Source organism: Urocitellus parryii, chromosome 4 (genome assembly GCF_045843805.1).
Source record: "Urocitellus parryii isolate mUroPar1 chromosome 4, mUroPar1.hap1, whole genome shotgun sequence".
NCBI classification, from domain to species: Eukaryota; Metazoa; Chordata; class Mammalia; order Rodentia; family Sciuridae; genus Urocitellus; species Urocitellus parryii.
The window spans coordinates 41,848,041-41,860,581 of record NC_135534.1 but is presented as its reverse complement, the minus strand read 5'-3'; the positions used below and the strand labels follow the sequence as shown (position 1 = coordinate 41,860,581).

Genomic DNA, 12,541 nt, shown 5'->3' with positions numbered 1-12,541 from the left:
ATTTCTGTTCTTATTTTCCACTTAATTTGTTAGAGAACCCTTGTTTTTGACATATCCTAGGTAAAGAGGCCCATCTTCCATTGTTGCTGAGAATATCTTGGCCTTTACTGAATATGAAATCTCCATCTTTCAGAAGCAAAATTTTCATGATTATAAAAATCCTTAATTTCTAGTTATTCCAAGAACTAGACAGATTTGGTGTTAGTACTTTTCTCATTCTGTGTTCTTTTGTAAGTGGCCTGAAAGTTGCTTTCTATTGGTGGCTACTTGAGAAACAAATGGTAATGGGGTGGGGGTAGGTGGAGTAGGGCTTACAGAGTGCTGTGATATCTACATGAGCAGAAGCTAAATAGAAGATGGTCTGTGACCAGTTCTGAACAGAGCCTCAATTTCTAGCTAAAAATATTTTGATCAACATATATCCTCATTAGTTTATCATATTTCTTTAATTTGCCGGGTTTTGAAAGACTATGAGTCTAGATCATATATACTTAAAACAAAAAAAAATCAGAAACTTGGACTATCTAGTTCTCAGACATAAACCCCTAAAGAACAAGCACATAGGTTGGTAAAATAATCTCCAAACTTCCATTTCCTATATGTTATTGCTTTAAAAATGTACAATATTTTACTTCTTAATGATATTTTCTGTGTTCCTGTAGCTTTAAAGTAAACGTAAAAATGGAATCAAATGGAAGTATAATTCCTATCTTAGTTATTTTGAACTTAGAATTGTGAACAAATTCAATAAATAACAAAGCAGAAAGAAGTGTAACAGATTGTTTCCTCCCACCTAACCAGTGTACAGAGTTGCTTAAGAATGGTGGCAGGGGAATTCCCACAAAGGAATGGCCCAAAGATTTAGAGATGGGAACTCTTCAGGGTTCCAAAGAAAGATTCACTGAATACCAGGGAGATCAATCCAAAGCCTTTGTTAGGTGAACTTGCAAAGTGCTGCAGCCTACTCTATGGTCCACTGCAGAAGAACAGGTGTTCTAGCGAATGACTGCAGTGAGAACGCCTGTGTAGAGTTTACATGAGGGTTAAGGAGTTCAGCTCAAGGCTGGGGCCACTTTCTTTCATCATTTTGAGTATCAACCTCGTCATCTTTATCAGTGCCTGGGAATGTTTAAAGCTTGGGCTTGAGGTCCAGCCTTGGGGGAGAACATACAGCTAGTTGAATCATAGAATGCATTTCTCAGTCAGGACAGAAGAAAAATGAGGAGAGTCTGGGATACCCCACCCAGGAAGATCTGTGTGCCACTTAGGTGTACCAATTGTTAACATATTGCCATATTTATTTCATTTTTGTTTTTTTGAACAATTTCAAAGTAAAACACCATATCCATGAATACTTTACATGCATCTCTAGAGAAATAATATTCTTCACAATTTTGGTACTACTATCATACCTAACACAATTAGCTGTTACTCCCTAACATTATCTCATACCTGTATCACATTCCAATTTCTAATATCCTGTCCATATTTTGAGACCCAATCTATATTTACATATTTTGGCAGTTAAATTTGAGTTCAGATCCAATTAAGGATCCTGGGTTGTAATTGACTGTAATGTTTCTTAAATCTCCTTTTTGTTTTTAAAAATAATATTTAAATGTAGTATACAGATAGAAAAATACATAAATTCTAAACAGACAGATTTCTGATTTTTATAAATTAAACATATCTATGAAGCAAACAGCCAATTTAATAAATAGAGCATTATTAGAATATCATAAACCCACCTCTTACTCCCAACAATCTTTATGGAATAACATTAGATATTTTCTCTTATTCTTCATGAAGTGCTCTACCACCTAAAGAATTCTTAGGGGAGATGATCCTGCTATGAATTAAAGAAAGACTTTCTCAACAGGGAAAAGTTATTTGCTTCTGATAATTTTTTGAAATACAGATATTTCTCTTTGGCCATTTTTATTATCTGTGGAATGTGTGTATTCATCAGGCACCATTTGCCTTGGACATATTGAATTAGTTTTGAAATTGTGACTTTTGAATCAGTCTACGATGCTGTCACTATAAATTTTGTCTAAAGTCATAGTACTCATTATGTATTATTAGGATAGATTTTTTTGTTTTGTTTTGATTCTTTTTTTTGCATTACACATATTTGTTATCACCACAATGTAACTTCTGATTAAAAAGCATTTAAAAAGCTAATTATAGTCACATTAATATTAACATTTCTGAGGTTCTACATCAAGGAAAAATTACTAAGTCTGAGTTTAAAATACTCAGTTTACCCCTGTTTTAGTAATTTGATCAGATCAAAGATCTAAACCTAATATTAAATGTAGTTATTTTAGGCTATTGTTTCTTTGCAAATTGTATGTTAGTATTCAAAATAAAGTAATTGAGAGAGTATTGGGGAATATAAGAGATCTTTTTGAAAAAAATTTAAATATGCTAGTCTTAAGTTTTTAAAGGGTATCCTAAACAAAGGCAATCATATTCAGATTGTTAATTTTGAATGTTAATATATTATAGGTAACTAATTATGATGTCCACAGTGTGCTGGATGGTCAAATATTTTAACCTAGCTGCAGATCATGTAACTTTGATAGAACCTTGTACTCTGTTGTCACAGAACTTATTAACATCCATGAACTATCAAGAGAATTTATATGTAGGTAGTTGAATAATTGGCTTAAGACAGGATCTCAAATACTGCATTTCTTAACTTTTTCATTTATTCCTTTTACCAACTACATTTAATTTGCAATATTTTAAAAAACTATTTTGGACATCACAAGGTCACTGATTTTGCAGTGAGTATTTAGCTGAAAAAAAACTGCTAAGAATTTTAGAATCTATGCTTCTGGACTTAATTTTCTATCAATGGAATTTTGCATATTCTTAAATTGAAACAATTTAATCAGAATAAGAGTTGCATATTTTATTTTCTTCTTCCAAAGATTATTCATACAGATAAGGCTAACTGATGTTTTGAATGGTCAATTCTCTACTTCCTGCCTACTCTTACTCATGCTCCATCATATGCATCCTAAAAATGGACAGCACCTATTAGCTCAATTTGAATTAGAAAATATTAAAAATGGTCTAAATAACTGTGTTTTTCAAATTTCAGAAATTCAAGACTCCATGGAGGAAATTCTTTACATCTATGCCAGTCTATGCAATAATTGTTGCAAACTTCTGCAGAAGCTGGACTTTTTATTTATTGCTTATTAGTCAGCCAGCATATTTTGAAGAAGTCTTTGGATTTGAAATTAGCAAGGTATGTGAAAATTAACCTTATTTAAATAGTGAATGACTTTTATATTTAAGATAGCATTAACTACTTTTGCCATCAATTTATTCTGTGACTTTCTTGAGTTATTCATTTATTCATTCCACAAATAACTACTGGCAAATAGAGGCTGAGTAAAGTGTTTGAGTGTACTACTGTATTCTGCTCTCTGTGAGAAGTTGCTCTCTAGTCCTGTGAATACAGGCAAACAAACCATTGTCTGACTCTACAGAGCTTATCTCCCAATTGATCTGAGGACTAGTGCAGCTTTTTGACATAGATAACACAACATCCTTGGAGTGTGAAGTCAGACATAACATAAGAGTAAACAAAAAGTTATTTCAATCAAAGCAAAAGAAATTTTACTTATGTAATTACCAATGTAGCTCTTCTTCCATATTCTCAGAGATCTGTCCAATTAAAGATGTAAGTTTAGCTAAAAAAAAGAAAATATTCTTGTTTTGTTAATCAAAGTATATAATTTCACAAGCATTTGTTGAGCATAGAATATGAAGCTTTGTGTGAGGTTGTTTAGATGTAAAAGCATGGTTTCTGTCTCCCAAATGTTCACAGCTTGGTGCTACAGATAAAAACTAAGTTACTAATTATAGCACAGCATGTTTAGTGCTGCAGACATTGGTTCACAACTATGGAAGTATAATGATTTTGAGATTTTTCTATAGGGTTGAAATGAACTTGCAATACTACCTTATATTGATATCAGGATTTGAAATTTATAAGTTCTTTCATATTCATGAACAATATTGTTTGTTTGACCCACTGAATAACTATCATCATTACTATTCAACTTATAGGCAAACAGGAACTAAGGAAATTATTTAAAATTACCTAAAATCATGCTAGTAATAAGTGACAGAGTCAAATTTACCCCTTGATTATTTGATTTCTATTTCATTTCCCTTTACTATGCTATTTAAATTCAGGTAAGCCTTAGATCCATTCAAACATTTAGCACGTTATTGAATGCCATCTCTGTGCCAAGCCCTTGGGTGAGTCCTGAATACACTTGTCTGTGCCAGCAATGGTCTTGCCATTTTTATTTCATGTCGTTACATAAGACCAGCTGGGCTCTCGTTATTCATATTATGTCTCTACTTGAAAGACTATCTGAGGCCTGGGACTGAAGAAAACCTTAGTTTAGGAGTAGCTATTCTAAGAGCTCTTTTGTAATCCCTGTTTCTAAGGAAACTGTTTCCTCCATCCCTGAGAAGAATGACTGCTTTAGACAGGGCTCTTCTCTCTGGAGCTGATCAAACATTGCAGGGTAGCCTTTGGGAGCTCTGAGAGGTGTAACACTTCTCAACAAAGGATGCTGGAGGTGTGAGTCCATTTTCATAATCTAGGACAAATATGACACTGGGAGGCTATTAATAAAGTCTAGTCTCCTGGGGGAGAGTGAAGAAGCCAAGTGATGCTAATGAAACTGTGTGGTCATTTTGGCCTTCTATTTCCAATGAATTAAAAAAGCATGGATATAATCAATGATGCTTTGCAAAAACTAAACATGATAATCAGATGGGTTGATGTATTTAATTCACTGTTGTATTCTTAGCTAAAATTGTGGATAATTTCTATACACAGAGATTAGTCTAAACATTTTGATTAGACTGGAAAAAAAAAGCATCTATGTCTTACTTGAAAAATGTGCAGAGGAAATAATGGAAGACTTAGAGCACAGGTTTTGGATTGAGGCTGATGTGGCTTTGAATCCAAGTTCTATAATGAAAAATTAATGCACAACATTGGGATAGTTTTTGATTAATTCTCAGTCTCAATTTACTTTTTTCTATGAATAATGGTATTGATACCAGCTTTCAAAATTGAAGCAAATTTCATTTATTTACTTATTTTCATTAGAGTTCTACATAGTGTTTCAGTTAGCAAATTTTAAATGAAATAAAATATTCACATGGAAGTTTACTCTCTCAAACCTTCATGAAATTGGGTATCCTACAGATAAAACTGTAAGTTCAAGGGCTTAATATTCATTCCAATATAATGACTCAGTTATGACAGAATACATATGTAAGTTAACTATATAATATAGTTTTATATGTTAGAACTAACATTTATATACATATAAGTTAACTGTGTAAGTGAGCTATAGTTTTAAAGTGATATATGTGTATATATAGGTACATATATATAATATTATATTAGCCTATGCCAATATGAAAGAATTTTCAGTCTCTTTGAGAATGGCATATGAGGGGAAGCCCAATACTAGGGTTAATTAGCATTTGGGGATATGCCAAATGAGAGAGGATATATGTTTCTTTTGACTTCATAATTTGGGGAAGAAAACCAGTATTGAATCGGTGCCACCTACTTGCTATGGTGCATCCTGCCAATTTCTAAACAGAATATATATCAGAAGGATTCCATCTAAATTGTGACCCAGAGGAATAAAGAGGAAGATGTGGCAATATCTAATGACCTGAAGTTTCCATGAAGAATCAGTTATAGAAGTGGAATGAATCTGGTCTAACTTTCCAATGTTATATATATATATATATATATATATATATATATATATATATGCAACACACACACATACATACATCACAGTGAATCTCCATCTCATATACAACCACAAGACTGGTATCCTAATGAAAATAAGACGTACTTCATATTTGTATAAATATATCAAAGCATACTCTACTGTCATGTATAAATAAAAAGAACAAAAATTTAAAAAAGAATCAGTTATAGAACTAAAGCATTTACCCTACTCTTGGGCCATCTTAAAATAATTGGCAAACTTCTTAGTGATCATTATAAATTATGATACTCTTAAGAAAGGTTTGATCAGTCTGATCATGTGTCAAATGCATATTTATGATAAGTCACTAAAGATGAGAAGACACTTGGAAAACTTTCATGAAGTTTTGAAATGTCTGTGGCCTTGTTGAGGTCACATACAGACTACCTCTACATATTGCTTATGGAATAAAAGATTCCATACCTTAAAATGTTAAGTCAGTGCACTAAAAGATTCCAAAACTTCTGTCTCATTAACGAGTTTGTGCTCTTTGCATTTCCCACGACGCTTTACATCACACTTTTCAGAAAGAGTGAATAAATGATAATTATAGCTTTGTTCCTTTTTATTCAAAGTAATAACAATGTTTACTTGAATAGTTAGTAAATAGCAGAGAACTTTCAATTTAAGCATTTTTCAGATGTCTCATATACAGGGATATAATGCACGCTAATTTGGTGGGCTTAGGAAATGTAGTGACCCCCAATCTTTGAGCTTGCTTTCATGAATATCAAAGGCATGGCATGTTATTCTGTGCAAATCTTTATATGGTGTGTTTAAGAATGTTTTAATTTCCCCCATGGATTTTTTCTACACATTGATTTCTTGAAATGTGTCTAACTGCGACTAAGAAAGAACCATTGAATTTTTCTAAGATGTTATTATCAAAAGCAATGATGTTCACCTATTGTCAGTTTGCCATATGTTTATGGACCTTGCCTTTGTTAAGCCCCTACTAAATGCTAGGTTTTGAACTAAACTAGTCACATTCATGTATATTATCTGTCATTGTTCGATTTTTCTTTATCAAGTGACTTTGGTGCTAGGCATACGGGTTAAAAGCTTAATCTTTGGAATTAAGTAGAATTAACTTAAAACTTGTCTCTGACAAAAACTTAACCCTTTTAAGTCTCAGTTTCTTCATTGAATAATAACATTACAGACTTCCACTTGGAGAAGAGAGAATTAAATAGCCTAAACAGTTAGGGTATCTTAGAATCATTCACTCAATTAGTCATTACAACAACTCCAGTTCATGATCATTAAGCTTCACCATACACCATTCTAAAATAAAATAGAATTCTTGTCTCACATCTTCAGTAATGTAACTGAAAAAGCATCCTTAAACACAAATACTAAACACTTACCTATTACTTATCATATGCATGAAGTATATATACTTAGTGAAAAAGTATACTTCAAAGTATACTTAGTGAGAAACTTCATTATAGGTAACATTGAAAATTTACTACCTATATATGTAGTAGTATATAATTTATATACATTTTATTTATACTTCCTGCCCCCATAATGTCCCCATAATGCCTAGAGAACCGTGCCTTGCACATAATCTATGTTAAGTTGATGCTTGTGGGTTAGTTTTTAGTTGGGGCTAAGTAGTATAAATTCAGTACAGAAACTGTAACACTGTCTGACAATATTTCCCAAATATAGATATTTGGCAGAAAATACCTAATACTAAAGAATTAATCTGCTCTCTCTGGACTTTTAGTCTGTGGAACTTAAATATCATTTTATATGATGTATATATGTATATATAGTATATTTAAAATGCAAATATAGAATGTTTAGCCTTAAGAATTTGAAAATATAGACTCCTCCTTGTGTATCAAAAGCACTTTTTCTCTATTTCATCCCCCCTCCTGTTCCTTCCTCTTGCTAAAGATGAATCTGTGTAAACATATGTAGGAATATAAAATGACAAAACAAATGTGTATCATTCAATGATAAGATCCAGAACAGTTAATTCATGAACTCAAAATTTACTGAGTCACAACAAAGCACTAAAAAAATTTCCTTGTTCATGAAGAACAAAAGGGATCAAAGTAAACTTACTTGGTCTTTATTATTTATTCAGTGGAGGTATTGCTTTGTCTAGGAATGAGTAGGAGGTCATTTGGAGACAACATTTTGCCTCCCTTTTTTCGTGAAGAGTTGAAGATGGATTCAGAAACCACGGCCATTGAATCTCCCACATATTTATGGTCACGTACATCTTTCCCCCTTCTTGTTTTTCATCAGGTTGGCATGCTCTCTGCTGTGCCACACTTAGTCATGACAATCATTGTGCCTATTGGAGGACAAATTGCAGATTTTCTAAGAAGCAGGCAAATTCTTTCAACAACTACAGTGAGAAAGATCATGAACTGTGGTGGTAAGTGCCTGTGTCCTAGTAAGGACATGGTTTTAGTTCAGTAAGTTCTGATCTGCATAAGAGGATAACTTCTTCTACACAGATGAAACTAATTAATTGCAACTGAATTTGTGCCTTCAGCAGTCATTTTAAAGTATTTTCCTATCTTCAAACTTTCATAACTCCTAGTTTTGGTGCATTGCATAATATTATTGTTTCTACTCATTGTAATTAAACCTTTCCAACCACTGAAACTTTGTATTGCTTTGGGTATTTAAAAAAATTAAAACACAAGGAAAGTACCTGCAATCGCTGGCATAATTTATTGCTATTATTGTCATTTTAAAATTTAAGTTTTCTGGTGTGGAATATCTAGGTCAGTAAGAATGAACATTTTTAGCAATTTTGGCTCATTGGTCAAATTCACTCAAGTTTCTGAAATACTTCCATTGTTTGCTCCTGAAGGTTTTGGCATGGAAGCCACATTGCTTCTGGTTGTTGGCTATTCTCATACTAGAGGTGTAGCGATCTCATTCTTGGTGCTTGCAGTGGGGTTTAGTGGATTTGCTATATCTGGTAAGACACATTTTTCTTTCTTATATGTATGATGTCCTGATTTTGGCTGGTGGCTATATACATACATATATCTAAATTTTATATGTTGAGTAACAGTTAAGACATTTAGGAAATATTATTTAGATGTGTTACTATTTACTTTTTTCCTTGTGTATTGATTGTTTCTTGCTGTTGTTTCTTAATAAAACATTTCCCTTACTCTATGGCTTGAGCATTACATGTTAAATACTGAATAAGAAATCATAACTCATTCATTGCCACTGTATTCCTGAGCTAAATGATCAGAACATGATAAGCACCTGCTATGTGTTGAGCTGTGATATGATTCTCTACAGGTACTTATTTCTAAGAGATCAGTGACTCCCTGAGTCAAAGCCTATTGTGTATTTCAGGCTTCAATGTCAACCACTTGGATATTGCTCCAAGATATGCCAGCATCTTAATGGGCATTTCGAATGGTGTTGGCACATTGTCAGGAATGGTTTGCCCTATCATTGTTGGTGCAATGACCAAGAATAAGGTAAGATGGACCAGGATAGATATTCAGTTATAGAAAATTCTTTGTCGTGATTGGAAAAAGTTACTATGTCTACCTTGGTATGCTCCTTCTGAATGTGATTCAGTCACCATATTTCTGAGTAGGAAAGATAATTGAGGTCCACAGGAAAACCTCTCCCAGAAATTCTGAAAGAGTCCACTTTCCCAATCAATAAGCAAGCTGTTCTTTGACAACTTTTAACACCTATTTTTTTTTTTTTTAATTTTTGTGGTGCTAGGGAGTGTACCCAGGTCCTTGTATATAACATGTATTTCTGGTGTTTCTGGTGCAACAACAACAACAACAACAACAACAAATTACCCCTAGCTTTTTAAAATAGGCAAGCAGAAGATTTCTCAGCTTTATTTGTAAGCCTCAATTTTGAATCTCCTGTAGTTGTCCATGGGAGAATATTAATATTAGCTATTTCTCCTTATAAACATATATGTAGAGCTTCAAAATTATAGTTTAACACAAGGAGATAAAGGAGTAAGAAAAAAAGATAAGTATATGAAAATACAAAGAGAATATGAGAGCTTTTTAAAATCAGCAGGGTGTAGATATATTTAGAGTTTCACTTTAGAACTTTTAATTAAAAAATTAAATAATGAAAGAAATAGTTTTATAAAAAGGTTCTAGAAAAGTGTTTGCATGATCAGATCCAGTAGTAGTGAGAACTAAAATGGTGGAGCATTCAGATCAGATGCTAAGCTTTTCAGTCACTTAGGCTTTGTTCTCACAGCACCATGTCTTGTCCCTGCAGTCACGTGAAGAGTGGCAGTATGTCTTCCTGATCGCTGCACTTGTCCACTATGGCGGAGTTATATTTTATGCAATATTTGCCTCAGGAGAGAAGCAACCCTGGGCAGACCCTGAAGAAACAAGTGAAGAAAAATGTGGATTTATCCATGAAGATGAACTTGATGAGGAAACAGGGGACATTACTCAGAATTATATAAATTATGGTACCACCAAGTCTTATGGTGCCACAACACAGGCCAATGGAGGTTGGCCTAATGGTTGGGAAAAGAAAGAGGAATTCGTACAAGAAGAAGTACAAAACTCATATACCTATAAAGACCGAGATGATTATTCATAACAAAACTACTTGCTGGATTTATTTTTAGTGTTTGTGATTAAATTGTGATTGCACAAAAAATTTAAAAACATGTCGTGTAAACATGTAAACATATCAACAAGGCAAGTCTTGCTGTAAAAATGAAATCAAACAAATTCATGAAATTATCATCAAGTGCAATCTGTAGAAGTTGTGAAATTACATCATTTCCATATTGGTCCTCCATTCTTGTGTTTGTGATTTAGGGTTTCACTATAGAAACAAGTAGGATTCATTGGATTCATATGCGCTAGAACTCATCACCATTTAATAAAGCACAACTAAAACAGTTGGCACATCTCATCTTACAAAAGTTAGGAAGCCAAAGCTACTTGATCATGCAAAATGCACTTATATACTTGTTACCCTGTGCTGCAAGATATCATACAGAAAGTTCTGTGTTTTAAAAAAGAAACTGTCAAATTGGTTGCATCAGAAGTTGACAAAATTAAGTGTAAATTATGGAATTGAGATATAACTCAATTGAAGAAATATATTATGTATTAGCAGCTAGCAAGTTGAAATGAATAATTATCAAGATTGCATAATGTGGAATATTTTGTGATCCTCAAAAGGAATAGATATCTTGCAGTGTTTTATATGAAATGCTTGGGCACAAACACTTATTTTTGTGAAAGAAAACTTGTAAAGTGAGGGGTATGCTTCATGTTCTTCCATTCATTACCTAACAGTATAAAAACACTTCACATTTCAATAAAATTCAACTTTTCATGTAGCATATCACATTACTTTTTTGCAAAAAAAAAGATATAAAAGAAATAGACTTCAATGTATTTTTTATTACAACTTTGTACTGGTTGTAACTTACATTAGGGAAAAAATATATACACCATAAAGAATCTAATAAGAAATTTACGATGAAGGTATAGCCCTTATAATGCAATATTAACAACAAAAGGAATAGAAAATGATTTAGATATTCTTCTTCCTTAATAATTAAATACTATATGACACTTGTGCCACAGAGCTATATATAATATGAAAAAATAAACTTAATAGAGATATTGTAAGTAGACAATTTTATTATTTAAAGTCCCACCTAAGAGATATTTGTCTTAAATATATAGGACAATAAATTATATTAAAATTATATCTATATATATCTATATATCTTATACATATCCATACACACAGAAACATTATAAAAAAATCTTCACACAAAACCAAAAATAGCATACGCCTAATGTTGGGTTAGGGAATTGCAATTTCTACTTTCATAGAGTCATAGAATTTTAGATGGGGAAGAGGCATTTTGCTTGCCATTTCTTAATATAACTCAACAGGAATTGCAACATTTGTGTACCAAGCAATAAGTGCAATGCATAAAATTTCCTGTCTGTATATTATCTTCATTTTGCTTGTGGTAGCTTTTTTGGGTGGTTGGAATGATTTTTTTTTCCTTTCAAAAAAGTTAACATCAGATCTCTTTATAATGTTCTAAAATAATAATAATGCATTTCCCCATTCAACTCCAAATATTATTGGTGTATTTAATTGTCTGTTCTCGATATTTGATATGTTCATTGTATTGTGCTAGTGACTGGAGGCCCTGCTACTGCAAATGTAAACCATAAAGTTTGTTAAAAAATGCAAACCATTCTTGACCTTAAGAAAATAAAAGTATCTTTTTGCTTTGTGTCTCAAAGTGATGTAATGTGACCATAGCTTTTGTTGTGATGAATTAAAAATAGCGTGAACTCTCATTTTGTTGCAGGAAAAAAAGTGTCAATAAAATGCTCTATTTATCCTTTTGTAAAAAGGAGTACATTAGTTTGGTTTTATCTTAGTTGGTAGCTTTGATGTGAATTTGACTGATGGATGCTCCAACGAAGCTAAGTCTAGGCTGAAGAGTAATAACCTGTTCAGCCACTTAGGATTTAATGGAATAATATGGCATTCTTTAGATTGTGTGAGACATGGTTTCCTAGGGAGAGTTTAAAACTAATAGGTCTCTGAGTCAAATTCTATCATTCAATGACAGTATTGTTATAACTGCTGCTAAATTTAAAGAAAATTTGGAAACAAATTTGAAACTTGTCAGTTCAGGACTGCCACCTAATTTTCATTGCTCACATAAC

At 32.6% G+C, this 12,541-nt stretch overlaps 1 protein-coding gene across 1 annotated transcript in view; it reads left to right on the top strand.

The window, feature by feature from the left end:
• Nucleotides 1-10,424, top strand: part of Slc17a6 (solute carrier family 17 member 6) — a 38,514-nt gene extending 28,090 nt beyond the window's left edge. Inside the window, exons 8-12 of the mRNA XM_026384114.2 lie at nt 3,113-3,262; nt 8,100-8,232; nt 8,677-8,787; nt 9,180-9,307; nt 10,089-10,424. Of these exons, the coding sequence (XP_026239899.1) occupies nt 3,113-3,262; nt 8,100-8,232; nt 8,677-8,787; nt 9,180-9,307; nt 10,089-10,424 (858 nt within the window). The remainder of the gene's footprint in view (nt 1-3,112; nt 3,263-8,099; nt 8,233-8,676; nt 8,788-9,179; nt 9,308-10,088) is intronic.
• Nucleotides 10,425-12,541: the final 2,117 nt, after the last annotated feature.